Raw genomic sequence first — 24,011 nt, 5'->3', positions numbered from 1 at the left:
TGAGATAATAAGTAGTTGTTTTAAACTGATACGTTTGTAGTAATTTGTTACAAAAACAATAAAAAACATATATATTACACATACATAGATGTACACACAAACACATTTCATACTCAGTAGAAGTACAAGAAGAGGATATAGTTATGTAGAGTGAGAGAAGTAGGTCAATACTATATATACTTAGGAAATAATAATGTTAAAGGGTAGATAGCACAAGAGGATCCCAAAGAAGTAAGATGTGTTATGGAAGCCAAGAACAGAGAAAATCCTAGGAATGAAGGAATGCATGCTAATACAGCATTTCACAGTGTGAAATGTCATAGAAGAGAACAAATTATTGGCAAGGATTGCTACTATATTATAGCTCCTTTTTATTATATAATTTTCTGAATGACTGCCTTTTTTTCTTCTTGTAACATTATCTTATTAGATCATAGTGTGAATTCATTATGTGGATTATGTCATATACTATCTTTCCCACTTATCAATAGTGCTAAGAAGCTCAGAAACAAAAATGGAGTCCAACTCCAGGAAGCATAAGGATTTGATTTTAGTTAGCATCCTTCAAGAAGTGGAGGCCAAAATAGAATTAGCCATGCAAGAGATTTATTGGGAGCAATTCCTGTAAAGATAAAGGGAAGAGAAGAAGGAATAGATGGGGAAATTCTTCAGATAATAATATAGGGCTGAGTCCTAGGAAATGAGAGAGAGAAGGAAGGATTGGGTAGTAGGAGACTCAGGCTGCAATGTAGCTCTGAGAAAATCTGGCAAAGGGGAGGCACAGAGTAAAGATTACCTATAAGAGGAGTGTCATGTTGGCAGAAATGGCACAGCTATCATACACCAAGCAAATTTAGTCATTAGCTTTGAGCAACCCTGGGTGAGTTTGGGCTTGGAGAGGACACTATAATGGTTTCAAAGATGTGGTAGCTATAAGCTGTCTTCTGACCTATGCTTTTCACAGAAGATTTTCTTAAAGGGGTATCTGAGCAGCATACCCTCAGGGCCACCACAAATAATATAGCATGAATTATTCCCCAACCCCTTCACTTTTTCTTATCTTGTTATTTTGTTGGTATGCATTTTTATAAGGGTGCTTCAAAATATCACTGGAATGAATAGATTGTAATATATTTTTACTGGAAGACTAAACTAAAGGTAAGATTATAAAAACAAATGTTGGGATCTATTGGAAATAGAGTGAATATTGTTCCACTTTATGGATGGTTTATTAACTCCCCTAAACTTTTGATGATACTTTTTTCTATTCATATCTTATATTTTTATAACTAGCTTATTACCTGCATTCAATTTTCACATGATTTCAGGCATTGAGAAAGTTCCAAATGTATTTCCTTCTCTTTCTATTGTCTGATGCCGGAAATTACATAATCAGATTAGTGGTATGGTCTCTTACACTTCATGTTTTCTTTTGCCTCTCCCTGGAGTGCTCTCCAATCTTTTTTTTTTTCTCTGCTTATCTCATTTATCTTTCAAGGATCAGTTCAAGCATTATCACTTCCAAGGAGCACCCCTACATACACTTTCTGTGCTTATGTAATATGCCATATGTATATCCATTATAATATAACTTATCCCACTGTACTATCTCGATTGTTTGAGCTTCTTGAGCACAGAGCATGTGTTTAGCACTTTTTTAGCACAGGTATGTTTAGCACTTCTATTGAGTCATTTTCGCTTGAAGGTGATTAAAAGACAGAAGTAGGTTTTGAATGGACTAGGAAGTGGTCTGGGGGCTAATGATGGCAGCACCGCTACTGAACAAAGTTTTAGAAAAGCCCACCTCTGAGATTATAGAGAGTGTTCAGAATTGGAACCCTGAGACTAAGTTACTTACTCAAACAAAATTCATAATTTTTCTAAAGCTGACCCTGGGATAGGATTATTTTAATTTTAATATGTTATCTCAGCCCAAGTGGATTGGTTTGGTAAACTATTTAAGTGCAGTATTGTGTGTGTGTGTGTGTGTGTGTCTTTCCAGCCATTAGTAAAGGCAAATGGCATTCATACATCTGCTTGAGTGGAAAAATGTTTTCTTGATTTCCTACAGATGTGACCTCAAGAATGGCATGTTAGTTAAATCTAGGAGCAAATAAATCAATACCAAATGTGAAGTGGCATTTAAAGGTTTATCTCACTGCCAATTTTTCTTTAGAGCTGGCTTGATTTCTTTCAGTAACAGACCTTCTGGACCTCTACCAGTTTGCATGGCTTTCTTCATTGTTTCTCCTCTGGGACACTCACTGATCTTTTGAGAATATTCCCAACTCCTCTTGTTTCTGTAGTCTCTGTCTAGAGGACTCTGTTCAGGGTGAATGAGAACTAGACTCGAGAAACAATGTAGCTCTGCCTTTTGCAATACTGCACTTAAATAGTCATTGGCATAATCATCATGTTTTAAAAATTAATGGAATTATGACATGCTAGAGATTTTACAAATACATATATTCTGAGTGATAATTGTGAATATACTTTTTTTCTTGTAGTGAGTCAAAGATACTTAACTGCGGAACACTTATCATAAAAGGGAAAAACAGAAAAACTTTCTTTAGATCTGTAGACATCACCCCTCTGCTTAAAACTTTCCAATGGCTTTGCACTGCAAATAGAATAAAATTTAAATGTTGTCATGGTCTGTACGACCTTATATGATCTGGACATAATCTGATTTTATAACTTCTATTAGCAGTTTTCCCTGGTTTCCTAGCGCCAGTAGAGTTCCTTTTGATACTCAGACATGTCTAGGCCCTTTCCGCCTTAAGAACTCTACATATGATAAAGGTCCATTTTTTTCCCCTGATTTTCGTGTACCTGCTTCCTTTTCATTTGATCTCAACTCAAATGCCATCTTCTTAGAAAGGTCTACTCTGACCGTCATAGATAAAGTAGGCCCCTCCCCACCCCATATATATTCCATTATTCTATTTTATTTACTCTAAAGCACTCTGAAATTACCTTAGTGTGTTGACTTGGTGAGGGCATGAGCTTTATCTGTTTGGTCATGAACAAAGGGACACGTAGCTGCAAATATCAACAGGCTTATTTATGATCCTCTCACCTCAAGTCTAGTTCTTTGAAAGTACTTCAACTAGCTCTGATTGGACCTGCTAGATCAAGTGACCATACCAAAGCCAAATGTTGAGGCCAAGGGGGTAGAACATAAATTAGTCAAACTGGGATTACATGCCGCCTGCATGTAAAGGGTGGGACAAGCCCTGATAGTGATACCAAGAATGTGAACAGGGTTTTTTTTTTTCCAAAGAAAATTGGGGTAATTTTCCTGAAAAATTGATAAATGGAGACTAGGAAGTGAAAGCAGTGGTTGCCCACTACAAGAAATGAAAATAACATGATCACTTTAAAGGGTAGCAAGGCATTCCTTAGTGTGGATATATCCTAATTCAGTTAACCAGTTCACTCTGGATGGATATTTTAGATTGTTTACAAAATAGCAATGTAATGAACATCATTGTATGTTCATTTTATTATATCAGGATAATTCCTTAAAGTGAAATTGCTGGATCCTGTTGTACATATTAAATGAAGTTCTACTAAATGAGAACAGGTTTTCTTGTGAAACCTTATTCCCCTTGTTAGAATAGTCCTGCCCAAAAGAAGTATAATGTGAGCCACATATATAAATTTTCTAGGAGCCATGTTAAAAAAGTAAAAAGAAGTAAGTGAAATTAATTTTCTAAATGTATTCTATTTAACCTAATATGTCAACAATAGTATCATATCAACATGTAATTAATATAAAAATTTACTCGAGATATTTTATATTTTTTTCTCATGCTAAAGTCTTTGAAATCAAGTATGAATTTTACACTCACTACACATTTCAATTAGGACTTATGCTCAGTGGATGTGCAGTTAGTGACTACCTATGCAAGAGCACTACTCTAGAGTATTCTCGTTCTAGTAAGCATATGAGGGTTTTACACACTGTGGTGTTTTCAGAGACTAGTCCATAGGCAATTGTTTAAAGCTAGCTCTAAATTGAACCTAGTACAAATCAGCCATTAATCAAAAGTCTCACTCTAAGTGATAGTTTGCAAATACATAGAGGAGAGGACTTGGCAACATTAGAAACCTATCATGAAGACAAGGATATAGACACCAGGAGGAGGCTTGGTAGAAAAGCTGAGTGAGGCCCAGTGATGAAAAGTTTGCTAGTGGGTATAGTGAGAAAGGATAGAAATCTGGGAAAACTTAACTAAACTGCCCAGAGGAAAAGAATACTGAATCTGATGAACCACAGTTATCTGGTTACCACCAGAGTGGTAAATTCCACTGTCATCACAGAGATTTCATCAGACTTTGGAAGCCTAGATGAAATATGCTTTTAGACTATGGAAATTTTCTTACCCTGATTTTATAAAAATGTCTAATATATATTGAGTGCTTGCTTATTCAAACTGTGTTCTGCATCTACTTGTTCCTTACAACATGTGAATTAGATACTATAGTTACACTAAGATAAAAAACTGAGACAAAAGTAATTGTTTTCATATCTAGCAACTGATGGAACTGGAATTTAAACTTTTGACTTCTAATTCCAATGTCCATGTACATTAGCTCTGTTCTATTTTATTCTTAAGTATACTAACATTCTCATCTAACAGCCTTTCGACTAATCTAATTTCTTATGCACACTGATATAGCAAGTAGGTACCCTGAAATCTTAGACATAAACATTCTAGTCACCAAAAGTTAAATTCTCTTTTGAAACTTAATATTTAGGAATTTAACCTACATATTTATGTCTTATGAAATGGCCAATGAACAACTCAAGGTATGAAAAAAAAATTATCTGAAGTTGAAGACCAAATCCTGAACCCTGGGGATTCCATCAGACCCTACCTAAATAGCCCATCTCTCCTCTTCTCTTTATGGCCTCTCCATCTCATTTTTTAGATAACTTTATATAGTCATTTAGGAAAAAAATTCCCTTGGAATAAATAAGAAAGTGCCATTATCTTACTGTGACAGATAGAAAAGTAGCACAGGACCAGAACAATAATTATTTAATCCCCGAGTGGGAGATGCTGCTGAGCCTCAAAGAAGTACCTGGGGGAGTATGTGATAAAAATGTTGGTGTCAGAGTGTGCATTATTTGGTTCCAATTCCTAAATCTAGTTGCAGATACAATATTCTGACAAAAAAATTTATGAAGTCAATAGCCTGAGGATGCAAGGTTTTTGTTTCTTTGCTACTATTGACTTTGAGGCTTCAATTTGAAATCTGTCCATTTAGGGCAGATTTGACCTTTAGAAACTCACAACTCTTTCATTGATCAAATGAACAAATCACTTATATTTAAAAAGTAGGTACTTATTAATTGTTCACTTAAAAAATTTAGGACTCATTTTTGTAACAGAAGAGTTAAATCAATTAAAGAAGGGGGCCATTAGACTGAGATGGTTTTAATGCCTTCACAGTCTAGTGAGCAAAACAAAATCTAAGCCTGTAAATGACTCAAAGTTAAGAAATGGAAACTTAAGATCAACCAATCACAAACAGCCAACTAGGCTTTCTCAAATAAGGCAACCGCTTAAACTGTGACCAACCAAATAATTCCCTTGCATTGCTTCTGTGTCTTCTCTGTAAAAGTCTTGTCCCTAGGTCATGTTGATGCAGTGCTCTTAACCACCTCTGGTTTAGGACTGCCTGATTTGGACTGATTTTTGCTCAAACTCACCATTTTTAATATTCTTTAGTTTATCTTTTAACAGAAACATGGAGGGGGCCTATGAAATTATCTCACTAAGCACTTAGGTAAAGGGCACTTACAGATCTGTTTATGTTTATGTTTATGTGTCTGCTGTGGTACCAAGCTTGGAGGAATGCAAACAAACAAACAAATATTCTTCCTACTCATAAGCCAGGAAAGGAGCAGTGTTATGCACAGTATTTATAAACAAACCATATGATGATTACCAAATTCAAACAGTTTATGTAGGTAAACATAAGGTTGAACAAATAGAGTCTTAGGATTTAAAGTTTAAATTGCAGAGAAAATGGCTCTTTCTTCCAACAAAATGTTTTGTTGAAATATTTGAAATATATTTACCTAGAGTAAAAAAATGGCCCAACAGACTTAGAGCTTCTCAGAAGTGGTGCTCAGGGAAGGTAGATTTCATTTTTTTTTCAGCATGCTTTGGTGTCCTAACAGCTTGATAGGGAGGGATGTGGTAAGCTGGCTGAAGCAGAGACTGTATTCCTCTGGTTTGTCACTGTATCTTCAGGGTGTGGCACTGACAGGGAAGTATGCAAATGATGCCAAGTAAATGAGAGACTTTCACTGCTGAGAAGTTTCTTTCATCAGTGGTGTTTTGGCTACACAGTTGGCATTTGAACCTCTTGGTATGCTGCCATAGAGGAAATTTTTTTTTAAAGATTTTATTTATTTATTTGAGAGAGAGAGACTGAGAGAGAGAGAGCATGAGAGGGGGGAGGGTCGGGAGGGTTAGAGGGAGAAGAGCAGGGAGCCCGATGCAGGACTCGATCCAGGGACTCCAGGATCACGACCTGAGCCGAAGGCAGTCGCTTAACCAACTGAGCCACCCAGGCGCCCTGCCATAGAGGAAATTTAACAGAGAGTTAAAGCAGATGACCTAACTGTCATTTTCAATCTTAAGAGACTATGACTTTAGGACCTTTCAAAGACTGGCAATTTGATGGGAGTAATGGAGCAAAAAGTCTAGTACCCCCGTATCAGGAACACCACCCGTCTGACGGAATTTGAGGATTTGTTGATGAAGATAAACATTTAGAAGAAGGACTGCTGTACCCCATCGGATAAAAGCTGGGACACAGGGTTTGTCTAACACAAGTTTAAGTTCATAGCCTCCAACTAATTTTGAAAAAAAAAAAAAAAGTTTTTTATCATACGAGGCTCAGAAATGACCTCATCAAAGTGTTGGAGGACTTCTCTCAAGGCCCGAAAGCTCCATGGGAACCATTTGAGTCTGGGGGAAGCACATAGGAGGCTTGAACTTAACTGGCTCCTTTTTTGGCTCCTCTGAGACCCTAGCTGTCTCAATATATGCATGGAGGTAATGACACTTGCCGCCTTGCATTCATTAGTATAATAGCTTTAATGATTTGATTTGCTCCTATAAAAGGTGCTATATAAATGCAAATGATCACCAAGAATGATAATTAAGGCTTTAGCTGCAAACCACTCACACCTAATGTCCATATGTCAGAGAATGAGAAATGTAGAGGTATTAAGAAAACTGTCCCCTCTTTGTGCTAAATATGGTGACAGGCATTTGAAAAAGCTATGCCTTTCTCTGGTTCCATAGCCTGAGTATTTTTGCTGACTGAGGGAGATAACTGATATAATTCATCTTTCAGAAGTGTTCAATGTTAGGGAGGCAAGATGGTGCATTAAATATGGAGGGTAAGGGGGAGACAAGGAGCAAGGAGTCTATTTCCAGGTGGGAAAATGCAAAGTCCCCAAACCTTAAGTGCATTTAATAGAGAGAGATTTATCATGATTTGTACACTGTCAGCACTGTACACAAACAGCTTTACAAGAGGAAAAAAGTGCCAAAAGCAGGACCTGAGCATCTCAGCCTGAATATAGCTCAGCCCCACATGCATTGTTTTCTCTGCCCTGACCAGAATTAGATACCACTTATTGACATTGTTCATCTCCATGAAATCAACAATCTGATTAAATAACAAAAGCTTCAGGTCTCTTGATTTAAATTTAGAAGGAAGAGGGAATTTTTGTTGCTAGAAATATGCTTCCTTTGCCCTTAAGTTCATCTGCCCATTCTACTGTTACATTATCAAAAAAAAAAAAACAAAAAAAAACAAACATAAGCTAAAATGCAGGATAAAGGTGGCCAGGCATTCATTCCTGTAACAGGTTGATTGTCCCACTTTTTTTTAAAGGATACATTTCATGGGGTTTGATTTTTACAATGTAAGCTGGAGCACAGTTTTCGTTTTTCCTGTTAATTGATGTATTCCTTTAATAACCCTGATACTGTTGTACATGTGGCCAAACCCTCTCCTTAGCATAATACTTAAATAGAGCATTAATTATGAATAAGGAATTTTTACCATTAGCTTAGCCCCTTTATCTTCCTTGGTTTGCTTGGGACTGTTATTTTTATATTCTTTGGGCATTTCTCATTGACTTCTTACAGTATCACAATGTGATCTGATCTTAAATTCTTGTCTTTTCCTTTGTAGCCCATTTTAGTTTTATAGTTTGGCTATTTCATCTATTTCTTGATCTAAGATCAGGTCTTTCATTTGTTTATAGATAATTTACTTCTCTGGTTATTTGGGGTTTTAAGCTTAAAATGCCAGTTGAAGTGAGGAGTTCAGAAAAGAGAAGAGACTCAAAGTACTTTAGAGTCTAAGACATTTCAGTTTTATCCTAGGGGGTTAACTCTCCAATTCAAGGTGAGAAGGTTTATAAAAGTTAGAAAAACAGGTAAACTCATGAAATGACTTCTAAAGTCTCATGTAATTTGCTTTTTAAAAATGGGTTGAAAAAAGAGTATACACAACAAAAGAGTTAGTTCTGAACCTTTTTTCCCTCCCATGCAAATAGGGAAGTTGTTGTGGAAAATAGGAGAAATTTATCCAGCAGCCAGCTAATGGTAAATTTTAAAATGTAAGTGGTAATATTTTCAAAGCATATTTTAAAGCAGTCCAAAACCAGTTACAGGATTAGAGTGATTTGAATCCTCAGCAAAATTTTAAAACTTGCAAATTTGTTTTTGTTTCCTTCTCTCTTTCCATTTTTCATTCTGGTGCTACTCCACTTCACCTATATTTTAACTGTTCAAACCTCATCTGGCAGTTTAACACTCCATATGCCCTCTCTTTCCCCATCCCTTCAAAATTCCTTTCTTTGTAAGGTGATTCAGTTAGGAGAAAAGTAACTGGAATCAACTTCCCTTTATCAGAGTATTTGTATACAGAGGAGAAAAATAAATTTTACAAAAGAAACAACATTTTATAAGTGGTATGATAGCTACTTTACTGGTTTTGCCTACTCTGAGCATTTGACAAAATCTTGACTTCTATGGTTAGATAGGGTTTCCCCAATAAAATAATTTATGTGTAAGAGAAATAACAAATAAGTTCATTTTATTAAGCTAATTCAAGTTGATAGTGGTCGTCTGAAGCTCTGTGCTCAGAGGGTGTGTAAAGCAAAGTGAAGATGCAATAGCAAAAAACCGAGCCATCAGTTAGAGATATCTTTCACAGATGAGGGACAAGGGAATGGTGGTCCTAAAGTCAAACATTTACCATTCCTAATATATTGAACTATGTTAAGATAACCCATCCTTTAGGGGCACCTGGGTGGCTCAGTCGTTGGGCATCTGCCTTCGGCTCGGGTCGTGATCCCGGGGTCCTGGTATTGAGCCCTGCGTCAGGCTCCCTGCTCGGCGGGAAGCCTGCTTCTCCCTCTCCCACTCCCCCTGCTTGTGTTCCCGCTCTCGCTGTGTCTCTGTCAAATAAATAAAATCTTTAAAAAAAAAAAGATAACCCATCCTTTAAAGCAGGTGAGACTATTAAATAAAATAATGCTTAAGAAGTACTTAGCATGGTCCTTACGGAGATTTTGATTCAGTGTGTTTGACATGATTACAACTACACAGAAACAACAATAGCAACAACAACAGCAACTGACAAGATGAGAATGATTTTCCACTGGGACTGAAACCCATTGGCTTTACCTAGAGTCGGCAATCAATATATATAGCTGTTGAATTATCGAAATAATGTACTATGAGCTTCAGAAGCCTTAAATTGATCTATGAAAATGCAAGTTATGATTACATATGTGTGGGAAATGCTGTATGGTCTGTCCCCTTTTTCAAAACTAAAACACACATTTGCTTATAGAAGTTGAGAAGTCTTCTGGTAAATAAATATATCCTATTTTGCAACATTAACTGTTCTTCCTACCAGATCAATTGCAGCACTATGCAACATCATGTCATTACTTCTGCCTTAAAAAAGACAACAGAAAACCTCTTTTTTGATTTAACCTAATTACCATCCCAATTTTCTGTCCCCTTGTACATCATATCCCCTCAGATTAGTTGCCTCTATGTCCTGTGTTATAGACTAAATCATGTCCCCCCAAATTCATATGCTGAAGCCCTAATCTCCAGTATCTCAGAATAGCTGTATTTGGAGATAGGACCTTTAAAGAAGTGACTAGGTTAAAATGAGGTAGGTCATTAGGGTATAGGCCCTAATCTATCTGACTCTTCCCTTATATGAAGAGGAAGTTTGGATACATAGATGTCAACGTCTAGTGCGTTGGGGTCCCTGGGTAAGGGTCTACGAAATCACCAGGACACAGGGGATGCAGAGCAAAGGCAGCACTTGCAACTGCATACTGCTGTTTATTACTCACATAGCTATATACTCGCAGTGATCAGATAAACATAACAATGTGTACTTAAAGTATCAAGCCAACATCCGTGAAGTGAAATATACACAAAATTCAATAAGAACAAAATACATCCTGTTTATGCTTGCAGAATAAAGAATTCTCTTAGCCATCCTTCCTTTGGAGACAACATGTTCTTTGTCTTTAGAAAGAACACTTCTGTTTAGAAAGATACACTTTAAGCTAGGCAAGAGCCACTTCCTGCTGATCCAGGCATTTAGAACTTGCAACATGAGATAAGGGGAAGAGAACATTTTCTCCTCCTGGCCTAGGCCTGCCTGGCCGTCCTTAAGCTCAGTGCAGTCCTCAAATGACCCTGGCCTGCAAGGGGCTTACAAGCCTACACCATCTCAATTCCTTCTTTTTTCTTTTGTTTTAATAAAAGTGCCCTCCAAAGGATGGCCATAGAATTCTGGGAAGGCTTTAGATAGCAAAAATTCAACAGCATAAAGCATAAGATAACAATCAACAATACAAGTCCCATTCCTCCGGCAGTATGCCCCAAACTCTGAATAATACCTTTTGGATCTAGTCCCTTAAGTTGCTTAAGAAGTAAATTGGCCAACGTAGCGGCATCTGATACAGTAAGCAAGGCACACATAGCCAAAAATAAATTTTCAGGCGTACAAGCCTTCCCTGTTCGCTACAGGATTTTTTGCCCTTCCCCACTAAGCTTTTTAATTTGCCCCCAAGTCGGCAAAGCTGTAGCAAATATCTGCCGACGGCGACGTCGTCCTCCCAAATTCAGATGTGCCATGGCCTGTAATGGAAGTTCATCTTGGTCTGGATTCCCCATCCGTCGCCTGGTGGGATACGGTGCCGTTCGAATTGGTCCTTGACCGGATCCATCGCGCGGGGAGCCAGGAACAGGTCTGTCCATCCTCTGTGGAGACATAAGCATAACCCTTCCCTCTATAAAGCAATAGCCCCGGTTGCCATTCTGCATCTGCGGTTGGTCTAAACCATATATGTTCATTTAATGGAGGGGGAGCGACCTCTCCCTCTATGAACTGTTTTTCTGCTCGGGACAGGATATCTCCCTGCGGAAGATTCAAGAAATTTAATGTGAACAGAGCTTGTTGCAAAATGGAACGTGCATTTGATTGAGTGAATGCTAAGATATGATCCTTTTTCCTCCTTTTTAATTTTTTAATTTGTAACTTTAAGGTATTATGTGCACGTTCTACAATGGCTTGCCCTTGAGGATTGTATTCAATGCCTGTTTTATGCATGATACCATATTGTTTACAGAAAGTTTGAAATTTTTTACTGCTATATGCAGGTCCATTATCTGTTTTAATAATAGATGGTAAACCCATCACAGCAAAAGTTTCTAAAAGATGGGTGATAACATGTTGTGCAGTTTCGCCACTTTGTGCTGTGGCCCATATAAATTGAGAATATGTATCTATTACCACATGTACATACATACAAAGTTCAGAAAACCACATCTGCCACTGCAGATATTCAGGCTCCTTTAAAAGAGCCCGACAGAGGACCCTCCAGTCCTCAGGAGAAAAATTGTTATAATGTCGAGCTAGACCATTAACTAGCTCCTTAACATAATGTGATTGAGGTCCATATAAAGACACTGCCTTTTTCAAGCGACCGATATCTTCTATACCTATTCCTTCATAATATGGTGCTTGTGCCACCCCCTGGATTGGGGGAGGCCTGAGAACAGGAAAAGCAAAGACAGAATTAGCTGCGCCACCCTCATCATCGCTATCCTCTAGCGCATCAAGCTCAGCTAAAGCAGCAGAAAGGAAAGGATTAGAAGAAAGAGCTGGTACAGACGGCAAAGGCGGAGCAGAGGGCTTCCTAGAGGGTTTCTTAGACTCTTCCGTCATAGCCATAACCTGCTGAAAAACCTTCCACACACGCTCCACCTCGGGATCCGACTTTACTTTTGGTTTTGGTTCTTCATTACCACACTCGTTAGGCTCACGGGATGGTGTAAGCTTAAAGGTATCTTTCTCTACCGCCCTTTTCTCATCCGTATCTAGAGGGAGGTCTTGTATAGAAGGAGCCATCTCCTTATGGAAGTCTTCGACCGTGCGGTCATCCTCCATCGCTTTAAGCACTGTAAAAATAATCGACCAAATAGACCAAAACCGCACGGGAATTTTTTCTCCCTGTCTCATTGCCTTCTCGACATTATGTCGAACTCGCCGCCAATTATCCAAATCTAAAGTTCCCTCCTCTGGAAACCAAGGATTCCATTCTCGAACCACCTTCAAACACAGCTCAATATCATTAGAAGCGACAGTAATACCATAGACAGCAAGTGAATGTTTCAGCATTCGAACATAAGGAGTAGAAGTTTCTTGTCCCATCACCCTGTACTTAATTAAGTTACTCACCCTTCCTGTACGTCCTTCAGGGTCCCTGTTCGGGCGCCAATTGTCAACGTCTAGTGCGTTGGGGTCCCTGGGTAAGGGTCTACAAAATCACCAGGACACAGGGGATGCAGAGCAAAGGCAGCACTTGCAACTGCATACTGCTGTTTATTACTCACATAGCTATATACTCGCAGTGATCAGATAAACATAACAATGTGTACTTAAAGTATCAAGCCAACATCCGTGAAGTGAAATATACACAAAATTCAATAAGAACAAAATACATCCTGTTTATGCTTGCAGAATAAAGAATTCTCTTAGCCATCCTTCCTTTGGAGACAACATGTTCTTTGTCTTTAGAAAGAACACTTCTGTTTAGAAAGATACACTTTAAGCTAGGCAAGAGCCACTTCCTGCTGATCCAGGCATTTAGAACTTGCAACATGAGATAAGGGGAAGAGAACATTTTCTCCTCCTGGCCTAGGCCTGCCTGGCCGTCCTTAACCTCAGTGCAGTCCTCAAATGACCCTGGCCTGCAAGGGGCTTACAAGCCTACACCATCTCACATAGACACTCGGGGTAACACATAGAGAAAAGATGATGTGAGGACACAGTGAAAAGGTGTCCCTCTGTAAACCAAGAATGAAGGCCTCAGAAGAACCCAAACCTGCTGACACCTTGATCTTGGGCTCCTAGCTTCCAGAACTCTGAGGAAATAAATTTCTGTTGCTTAAGCTACCCAGTCATGGTATTTGGTTAGGGCAGCCCTAGCAAGTATTTGTCTCTCGCCATTTTCTCTTGAACCTTCTCTATTCAGATTTTTGCCCTCACTGTTCTTCTAAAACAGGTACATATTAGGATTCAACACCATTTGACACAGTTGATTACTCCTTCCTCCTTGGAAATCCTTTTCCAATTGGCTTCTAGGACATCAAACTCTCCTGGAGACTTCAATGACTGTGCCTTCTCAGTCTTCATTCTGGATTTTCCTTATCTCCCTGATCTCAAACAGTGCTTCCACACTGGTCCCCTATTCCTCTTTCCTTCCTCCTGTCATTATCTAACACCTAGCATATACTTATTGTTATCGTCTGATTCCCTCCACAGGAATGTGAGAGATTTTTGTCTGTTTTACCCACTGATATTTCATCAATAGTTAGAACAGTACCTGGCACATACTAAGTAGGTTCAACAAAGGCTTTCTTGAATAAATTGGGTAAAACCAATCAATGTAATTAGGAAAATGGCCTTTTATCTTGTCTAGAGTCTTCCTTTACTCATTATGTCATTGTCTGATGAACTTTTCTTGTGTTCCATGCCATTTGGAGGCAGCAGAGGTTTATTTCAGTAGCACTTTAGTAAATTCTAACATAGTCTGGTGGTCAAGATTATTGGCTCTAGACTTGGACTCTATACCTTCAGTGGTTGCAATAACACACATATATTCTTTAACTTTTTTGTGCCCTTTGCCTCAAATTTGAAAAAAAGCTAATTATTTTGCCCTACAGCGTTATCATGGAGATTAAGGGAAAGAACACATGTGAGGTACTTAAAACAGTGCTTGGCACTTGTAAATATTTACTGTTAAATTCTGTCATTAATTCAATCAGAATTTCTACAGCAGAGGTGAAATGCTGGAACCTTGGCTTCTATTCTTTTATTTTTACCAGTTGCTAGTGCAGTAATCTGTATAACAAAGCTATTTAGAGATGTTCTCCCATCTACCTCAAACACACACTAATCAGAATCAACACCCTAATCAGATACATAGGTGTTAGGAAACATCAGTCCCAAGGGTTAATGGGACATTCTTAGTAGAAGAGTGCTAGCAGTCACTCCTGTTCCAGGCCTCACATAATGTCCCCGAAGTACTTCTTACAATTCTTTGCAAAAAGACTAAAGAGAATCTGGGATCCTCTTCAAATTTAAGAGTTTTGAGTCAATGAAATACTTTTTTGATATGGAAATGCAGCATAAAATAGTTAAATAATCAGGAATATGGCATAGGAATTGTAATAGTATCTATATCTCTATTCAGTTGAGGAGGGGGGTAGTGGAAGTAGGAATGGGGCTGTTTTAAGCTCACAATATGAAAAAGGACTTTAAATAATGCCTTATTTGTTGTACTTCTTTCCTGTTTGCAGCAGAAAACAAAAGGTTAGTTCACAAGCCTATGAGCCAGAGAGCTTGGAATATCTGTAGGGAACAGGCTTTAGCATTGAACACATACAGATGAGAGAACCCAAACACAAGGTGTTAACACATACAGGAAGCCTAACATTTGGCGGAGGGCTGTGAAGGGAGCAAATTTCTTTAGCAACACTAATAATAAATATGCTGTTGAAAATGCACAAAATTGTTCAGTATAAGGAAAGACTGGACATTTTGTAAATTTTAAGAAGGGAATTGTGGGCAAACAGAAAATCACATGTAAAGCAGGGCACAGTTAGAATGAGAAATGGTTTAGTATGGTAGAAACATAATGTGGGGTGAGGTTTTCAAAACATTTTTATTGAGAAGGTGATTTTTAGATTATTGCAGTTAACTGAATCTCCCCAAATGCTTAAACTAAAAGTAAATTGCAGTTTTCCTCTGATGGGTATTACATGAAGGACTTTGGTCACTACAATGTAAAACTCTAACAAGGAAATGGATTCAAGTTGTAGGAGTGGTTAAAGTTCAGCATGGTAAGTGGTATAGCATAATACCTAAAAATGGCTTTGAGTTCAGGCAGACAAGTTCATATTCCACCTCTGTGACTTGCTAAATGGGTGACCTTGGGCAGGTTAATTAATGTCTTTGAGCCTAAATTCTATTTTACAGAATGTATACAGAATGTAATAGTATCTTCCTTACAAGCTGGTTGTAAGGATTAAATGAAATTGGTATAGAAAGTGTACAGCACTGTGTCTGCCTTATCGTTAGTGTTTGGTGAAGGTAGGTGATGATTTTTGATAGTAGCAATCACTGAAAGTTTGGTGAGGGTAGGTGATGATTGTTGATAACCACAATTACTGAAAGGGCTTGGGAGGGAGTCTTGGGAAGGAAGATTTTAGTATCAGAAAATGGACAAAACAGACCCAAATTCAGATAAACAATACATCTCAGTTCCTAGATTGTATTGGAGGAAAAGGAGAACATCATAGCTTCACGTGAAAGAATGTGTGGGGATATATGTGACCTTCTTATATACTGGAACTTAGAGGAGTAAGGAAATGTAATCAGTGTGGACCTAGGTCACTTGAGCATGCTTTGCTCTCATCAGTTGGCTAGCTAATGTCATAAGGTTAACAATAAACTTAGGGAACTCTGACAAGTTTGATTATGGAACTTCAGAATGCCACAATATTCTTTAACTGGAGTGAGTGCGATAATAGAAAAATGATCTTATTGGATTGTCAGTGATAGAAAAAAATATACGCATACTTTAAAAAAAAACCCTTTGGGCTTTAAGAAAGGTGTTCCTCTTGCATTGGTGTTTCACTGTTCAGTGGGGCTAGCCAGATCTTACACTAGAAAGGATATGCCAGTGGTGCCCAAGGAGCATGACTGCTGCTCTTCTGAGTTTCCCTGTGCTGCCCTTCACGACTATGCTCTCCATGGAAATGTTGTGTCTCCTTTTTCCCGAATTGTTTATCAAAACCATTTTTGAAATGGTGAAGATTTTTATCTATGTTACCATCATCCACATCAATAAAATATTTTTCTACTGATCCTCTCAAGCTCTAAAGCAAAGCTTCTTGCTATTCTGTAATATGCCCTGACTCCTGAGATGATTACATTTTATGCTGGCTCATGGCATAAACTTTCACAACTGCCAGCTGAGTTGTCATTGTAGTACAACCAATTCCTTGACTGATGTACAGTGTCTGAGATGTCTTTGTTCTCCTGGCTTCCCACTGGTTATCAGATTACAGTTAAGAAGAAAAGAAGAGTGTAACAATCAGAGTAACACTGGGGTCTCTAATGATATTAGAGGTTACCTTCTCTTTAAGAGCATTTGTTATTTTAAAGTGATTGGATCATCCAAATACGTCATGCTGGGCAATTCAGCTCAACTATAGACTGGGGCTTTGGAAAGCTTTCTTCCTGATCCCAGAGTTCATCTCATTTTTGGCTGTAGGAAATCGGTGCCTTGAGAAATTAGATGTCTGGAACAATCTTTAATCTCAGTAGATGGCTTTTGTTGTTGTTGAAGTGCTGCCCAATTGTGAGGAAAAACACAATTTTCTTTACAATGCAGAGAAAGAAAGTTGTTATGTATGTATGTATGTATGTATGTATGTATGTATGTATGTATTATTTTTTTAAAGGAAAATGCTTAACGCTGGCCTATTACTTGCAGAAAAGAGATAATACTTTACACTTGTGCTGAGAAAGCGTCAGCTATTTTGCTTTCTTTTCTTCCAAAATGGAAGAAATTTGACACATTGAGATATTATTTGGAAAGCATATAGGACATTTAGAATTGGCTTTAAGTCTGTAGATAGCCTATTGAAAATTTCGGAAATAAGCCTTGATTAATCAACCAATTTTTTTTGTTTTGAAAACTTCTCTGAATGTATTATTATGTAAAACAAATAAAATGGTTTTCCTTTCAAAGATGCTTTCTAATTTCCACTGTGCTTCAGAATTGCAACTTCCTATATGTATATACTGTTCTTCTTATAGAAATGGGAATTCTTTCTCCTCCCTACCCTCACTCACCTCTTCTCTATGTTGCAATGACCAGGTTAAATACTTTGTGTTTAAAATGTCTTTCCAGAGAGCCTGGGTGGCTCAGTTGGTTAAGCGACTGCCTTCGGCTCAGGTCATGATCCTGGAGTCCCTGGATCGAGTCCCGCATCGGGCTCCCTGCTCAGCAGGGAGTCTGCTTCTCCCTCTGACCCTCCCCCCTCTCATGTGCTCTCTCTCTCTCTCATTCTCTCTCTCAAATAAATAAATAAAATCTTTAAAAAAAATAAAAGATAAAATGTCTTTCCAGGGGTGCCTGAGTGGCTCTGTTGGTTGAACATCTGACTCTTGATCTCAGCTCAGGTCTTGATCTCAGGGTTGTGAGTTTGAGCCCCGTGTTGGGCTCCATGCTGGGTATGGAGCCTACTTAAAAAATAAATAAATAAAGGTAAAATGTCTTTCCTGAATCCCAGCTGCAGGCTTTTAATCCTAATGGAATACATGCACAGATTTTACATACTTGTTTTGTGCAGCAGCTGCTTGGCAAAGGAATTTGGAATGTAGATGTAACTTCTAACAAGGAAAACTCAGACAAACCATATCAAATTGTATTGAAATAGGGGGAAGCTGAGATCACCAAAGAGAAAATATATAGTCTGTAATTCAAATGGCCAAGGCAGATTGTTTAAAACAAAAGTCAAAAAGCATTCTGCTTGGCAGTAAAAATTTGAGTTCTCCTTCCATCTTCTCAAACAGTCTCATGTTGTACTATTCAGCCCCATTGCACCAGATGTAGGGGCTCCAGTCACAGGATTATCTAGTGGAATAGATAATCCATTCCTTCTGTGTTGCTAATAGGTAAGGCTGTTCATGCAGAACACTAATGACAGTGGACAGCACTCTGCTTTTTTACAAGCAGACCCTGAAGGCTATGACTCTTTTAGATATATCAGGCTGCTCTACTGGTCTGATTACTCACAGTGGGAGAAGTGTCCAGCTGATCCCTGTGATCAGTCTCACCAGCAGTGCAAAGACCCCATGGCTAGAATTGTCATAGCTTCTACCTTGTAACCAAAGTTGCTAGTGGGCATATGGTCTCTGACAGATAGTTGTGGGTAGGAGAGTAGGGAACCAGCACAGGGATATTTCAGAATAGCAGCTCTAACTGAGGATAGACAAGGGTAAGACATAAGATAAAGTGAGCTTGGAGAAAGCATCTCCAATAAGAAACACGTCCCTTGAGTCTCCTGGTTCCCCTGGGATCAGATTCCCGTGTTGAACCATATGTTCTGTTAATGCTTCTACCCTGTGCGTCTCATATAAATGACTGTCATTTACTGAATGCTGACCTGTGTACCAGGCTCTACATACATTAGCTTAAAGTTCATTCTGTCAGTTGTTAGTGTTATATCCTTCCTTTTTTTACAGATGAAGAAAATGAGGTTCCAAGAGATTAAGTAACATGCCCCAATTCACAGTTAGTGCATATGTATTAGGATTCAAACCCAGGTGTATTCAATTCCTGTACTTTTAACTACAGTACACAGTTGCCTCATTTTCTCTCCACTCTTTGCTAGTCTCTTTCCTACTCTGAAAAGTCTCAGGTTTGATTGTCCAGTTACTATCTTAGAGCAGGATTCTCCGTGAAGCATCCTCACTGAAGGAGTTGTTTGTACTGGTGGGTCAGCAGGACAGGAACATCCACTGGGACTGGTGCTAATTGCTTGGCCACAGTTTCCAATGCAAATGCTGGGTATACATCTGCAGAAACAGTTAAAACAAGTAACTTTTGACAAACAAATCAACTATGTGACATTGACTAAGCTTGAATTATTCCCATGCATAAAGTCTAATGAAAATCAGAAGTATAAAGATTTATCTTTCTTTCTTTCTTTTTTTTTCTATTTGAGGTGGACCCTCCGGTGGATCTGTATTAGGTATAGGAACATGCTTGCTTTTAATGAAATATTTATAGCATCCCATACTGTAATAGACCTTAAATTATTGATGTTTAATGAAGTTACATATTCCCAGCTTCATAGGTCTTCGGTCAAAACATTGATGCTACATATTTCTATTATGTTATTGCTAACTGGAAATACAGATCTTTTTCTCATTCCAAAAGATCCTCAACTCTGTAATGAGAGGAGTCTAAGGAGAGGAGCAAGAGAGAAGAGTTGAAGATGTTACTCTAGCTGATAAGAGATGACATTTGTAAAGTCTGCCTCCAGCCATGAAACCCCAGCCTATGATCTCTTCTCTCCTTAGTACCACCACTTTGAGACTGCTAAGGGGCAGATCCTATGCCTAGAAGATTAGGACTTTAGGCCTTTTGAATTTAAAACAAACTCTGGTTACTTTTACTGAATTAGATTCTTTTTGGTTTTCTGAGAGCAAGGTATTGATAGAGAGATGGACCTAAAGACATTTAGGATATGATTCCCCAGCTTAAGAAGCAAAAGCAAGGGAGAGGGTGGTGATAGAAGGGGCCATGTATGAGACAGGCACAGTGTTCAACATGGGTACTTATAAAAAGTTGAGTACCAGAGGAGTGGAATAGAAGTTCAGAAGAAGGGGAAAGTTTGTGGTACATACCATATTCCAGCCATAATAATAGCTCATAGTTATGAGAAGTTCTATGAAGCATTTATTTTTCTCAGTCTGGAGTCAAGTTGTCTAGGTTTGATATCCACCTTTACTACCTCATAGTTGTGTGATGGTGTCCAAATTACACTCTTGTCTACCTCTATCTCCTTGTTTATTAAAACAAAAACAGCAGCAATACTAGTACTAATCATAAAAACTTCATACTAAACGTGAGGAGTGAATGAAATAATTCATATAATACACTCAGTGTAGAACTTGGCAGATGGAAGAATCAGTAAATAATACTATAACAAAAATTGATTGCATATTTAATATTGACTTTCTCCTTCCTTGCTGACAAACTCTGATTGAGTTGAGCAGCAATATGCCTAGATAAATGTGCACTTTCAGCTTCTCTGGTACAAGTAGCTTCACAATGCAGTTATGGTCAATTTGTTGTAGGGGGAAGTCTCCTGAAAGTTTCTGAGAAAAATTTCACTTTCCCATTCAAAGAGAACACATATACCTAACATCACCCCTTCCCTGCTTTTTCTTCCTTGAGTGTGAATCTCATGTCAGGAACCAAAGCCATCATTTGTGATAGAAGCAGCAAACAAAAGAAAATGTCAAGAGAATTGCAGAAATTCCACCCCAAACACTGTCAACGTAATTAAACTGACACCAGCAAGGTGCCTATATCCAGGTTTCTTTCTGTGTGAGAAAAATCCCCCCTATTATTTATATCTTTTTATATTGAGAAGGTCTTCTGTTATTTGTAGGTTAAAGCATTCCTAATAGGGTTATCTATTATTATTATTATTATTATTATTATTATTATTATTATTATTATTTTACTTAAAGCCAGGCATTATTTTATTTAATCTTTGAAAAAATCCAGAAAGGTCAGTATTGTTTTGCTGTTTTTTTTTTTTCAGTTGACACTTAAAATAAATTGGAGCTTAATAAAAAGTAACATTTTAGTATTAAAAATGCTAGTGATAACAGTAATAATATAAATAATGAATTACAATAAAATGATAAAAGAGTAATGTAATGACTAGCTGACCAATTTTTGGTGCTTATTTTATGCCATTTACATCACATTTTTTAAATCCTTACAACCCTGTGCACGAGGTATTATTAATCACCTCACTTTTACAGATGAGGAAACTGAGGCACAGTAAGATTGAGTAACTTGCCCAAAGTCACAGAATTGTGGCTCAGATTAAGATCTTTCTGACCACCAAGCTTATGTGCCTAATTATCTAACTAATCCTACCTGCCTTCGTGCAGTTCCAAAATGCTTTCTCTTTCTTCTGTGTCTTTGTGCATGTAGTTCCTTGTGGCTGGAACAGTTTTCTCTCTACTAATTTGGCCAAATCTCACTTATGTTTCACATCTCAGCTTAAATATGTCTTCTCCTTGGCCTTCCCTGACACTCCCTCCCCTCTGTGTGTTTCCATCTTCTGTATTACATCTATCATAGCACTTAGTCCACTCTTTTGCATGTTCTATTTATTTATCCTCCTAACCCACCAGACTGTTGTCTTGCTGAATGCTGGCTCTATGCCTTGTTCATCACCATTTTTCTAAGATTTGGCTTATAGTAGACATTCAATAAAAGGTGTCAGAGTTGATTGATCCTTTGTTTTAGTTCAGTGCTTGAGAGGAGTAATAGTGTCTGGGTAGGCAGGAACAAAAGCAGATTTGGGGAAAGGGAGGGATGATGGCTCAATTCTAGAGTACCTATCATGACTCTCATTCAGGTCAGTTCATGTAGCGCCAGTGAAATCATGTTCTCTATTTTAACATTTATGCAATCAGTCTTCAGAGGGCTACTTAGTCCATGGCCAAAAAAAGAGAAAGAAAAAAAAAAAAAAGCTCTGAAAAGGTGGCAGTGTGTGTCTCTGGAAGGCAAGCCTAGACTTGTGGTGGGAGTTAAAGAAATGCAGAATTACAAAAAAGAATCCCTCCCACGGATGTCTAAAAATGATGTTCCTAGCAGCTTTAGGTATCACAGTTACGCAGGCAGAAAAGTATTTGATTAACTCACTGGCATTATCTCTGAGGTGTGGGTGTCTTGGAAATCTGCATGCACAATATTCCTTTCAGATAAGCTATTGGGCATTGTTCTACATATGCTACATTACTGCTCTTCAGCCCACTTTGTACATGGCTAACGTCATATACTTTGGAAATTGCTCCTCCCAAGGTGAAGATAGTTATGGCTATTTTATGACTTGCATTTAAGAACAAGATGAGATTTAAAGTTGACTTAAAATAGAATTTCTGAATGTACCACAATGGATAACATACGCCACCCTATCCCTTCATTCTCTGTGTATTGCTTTCTTCTGAAAGTTTTCAGATAGTTCTTTTGCATATGCACTTTCCCTTCTGTATTTAGGTATATAGTGAATCAGATTTGGTTCATTTAGGTGGCAGAGTTAGTCATAATGTGACTTCGAAATCTGCAGGGGCCACATACAGAAGGATCTCAGAATAATGGGATGAAAATGTAGTGTACTCAGTATTCTACCTATTCTGTCCCCTCCCCACCTATGAGTCAGAAACACTCTTTAATTGGGTGATTCTCATGATTAGAGAAGAGAGCTTTCTGCCTAATATTTAAGAAGCCCAGATAAGAGACCAACTTCCCAAACTTCTAGGTATTCCTGTGACCTTACTTGAGTCCATTGATTTATTAGTGACTCAGTTTCTCTATCTGATTTAGAAGTAATGATAATTGATATTTTTAGGTCACAGGAATACCTAATAGGTTTATTTCTTTGTCAAATTTCAATCAACTGGTAATGGGTCCCTGGAGCAAGTTGTTGATAATGACTCTAAAGCTGAGTATTGATTATTAGAAAATTATGCTCTAATCCAGGGGCGAGCTTTTTTTTTTTTTTTTTTTTTCTGTGTAGGGTTGGATAGTAAATATTTTAGGCTTTTCAGGCCATATGGTCTCTGTTGCCATTTCCTAACTCTGCTTTTGCAGCCCCAAGCAGCCAAGGCAATATATAAACAAATGGCTGTGCTATGTTTTAACAACACTTTTTTTTTATATAAACAGGTGGCAGGATTTGGCCCAATTCAGGGCCATGGTTTGCTGACCCCTGCAATTAGCAATGTCTTTGGTGGATAGAGGGAGAGTGGTGACACAGATGCCATATATTTCCCATACCTCATATAGAGAGTCACAGCATCCAAGCCTTTTTACTTTTATAGTCTCATTGTTTCCTTCCAACAAACACATGAGGCAGCTCAGCAGCAGGTATTTTTAGAATAGTGGTGTATTCTGGCTAAGAGCAGAAGCTTTGAAGAGAAAGCAATGTGAGGATCCGGCTCTATACTTATAAGCTATATGAGCTTGGGCAGACTGTTTTCCTCATAGTACCCCAGTCACCTAATTTGTTAATAGAGCATAATAACAGTATCTACCTCAATATAAAGGACCCTTCAATAAATGCTCATGGTTGGGCGCCTGGGTGGCTCAGTCGTTAAGCGTCTGCCTTCGGCTCAGGTCATGATCCCAGGGTCCTGGGATCGAGTCCCACATCGGGCTCCCTGCTCCGCGGGAAACCTGCTTCTCCCTCTCCCACTCCCCCTGCTTGTGTTCCTGCTCTCACTATGTCTCTCTCTGTCAAATAAATAAATAAAATCTTTAAAAAAAATGCTCATCATAAATTATTATTATTATCTTCTCCTTTCCTATCTATAAACTGAGACTAGCCTCATGGTATTTATATGTATTAAATGACGTAGCATGTGTAAAGCTTATAGCACAATGCGTTGTATGTAGTAATGCTTAATAAATGTTAACTAGTATTCATATTTTCATTTTACCAATAAAGGAAGTTTAAAATGATCAAATAGTTCTGCCAAAGCTTTATAGTGAATAATAGCAGAAGTGGGCTTGAAACCTAGTTCTTTGGACATCAGAGATC

General features: G+C 38.1%; 1 protein-coding gene and 1 long non-coding RNA gene across 3 annotated transcripts in view; one reads left to right on the top strand and one right to left on the bottom strand.

Moving 5' to 3' along the window:
• Nucleotides 1-10,373: 10,373 nt before the first annotated feature.
• On the bottom strand, nt 10,374-13,264 carry LOC135364165 (uncharacterized). Its single transcript, XR_010410905.1, has 2 exons — nt 12,823-13,264; nt 10,374-11,342 (listed from the first exon to the last, which is right to left on the bottom strand). It is a non-coding gene; the product is annotated as an uncharacterized LOC135364165 (long non-coding RNA).
• Nucleotides 10,885-24,011, top strand: part of LRRC7 (leucine rich repeat containing 7) — a 959,434-nt gene continuing 946,307 nt past the window's right edge. For both annotated transcript variants that reach the window (XM_064588988.1, XM_064588987.1), the window contains exon 1: nt 10,885-11,329. In XM_064588988.1, the coding sequence (XP_064445058.1) occupies nt 11,225-11,329 (105 nt within the window). In that variant the 5' untranslated portion in view covers nt 10,885-11,224. The remainder of the gene's footprint in view (nt 11,330-24,011) is intronic.

Source organism: Mirounga angustirostris, unplaced genomic scaffold (assembly GCF_029215605.1).
Source record: "Mirounga angustirostris isolate CCGP_5_RB_7025 unplaced genomic scaffold, mMirAng1.0.hap1 SCAF_4, whole genome shotgun sequence".
In the NCBI taxonomy this organism is placed as follows: domain Eukaryota; kingdom Metazoa; phylum Chordata; class Mammalia; order Carnivora; family Phocidae; genus Mirounga; species Mirounga angustirostris.
This window is presented reverse-complemented; position numbering and strand designations above follow the sequence as displayed.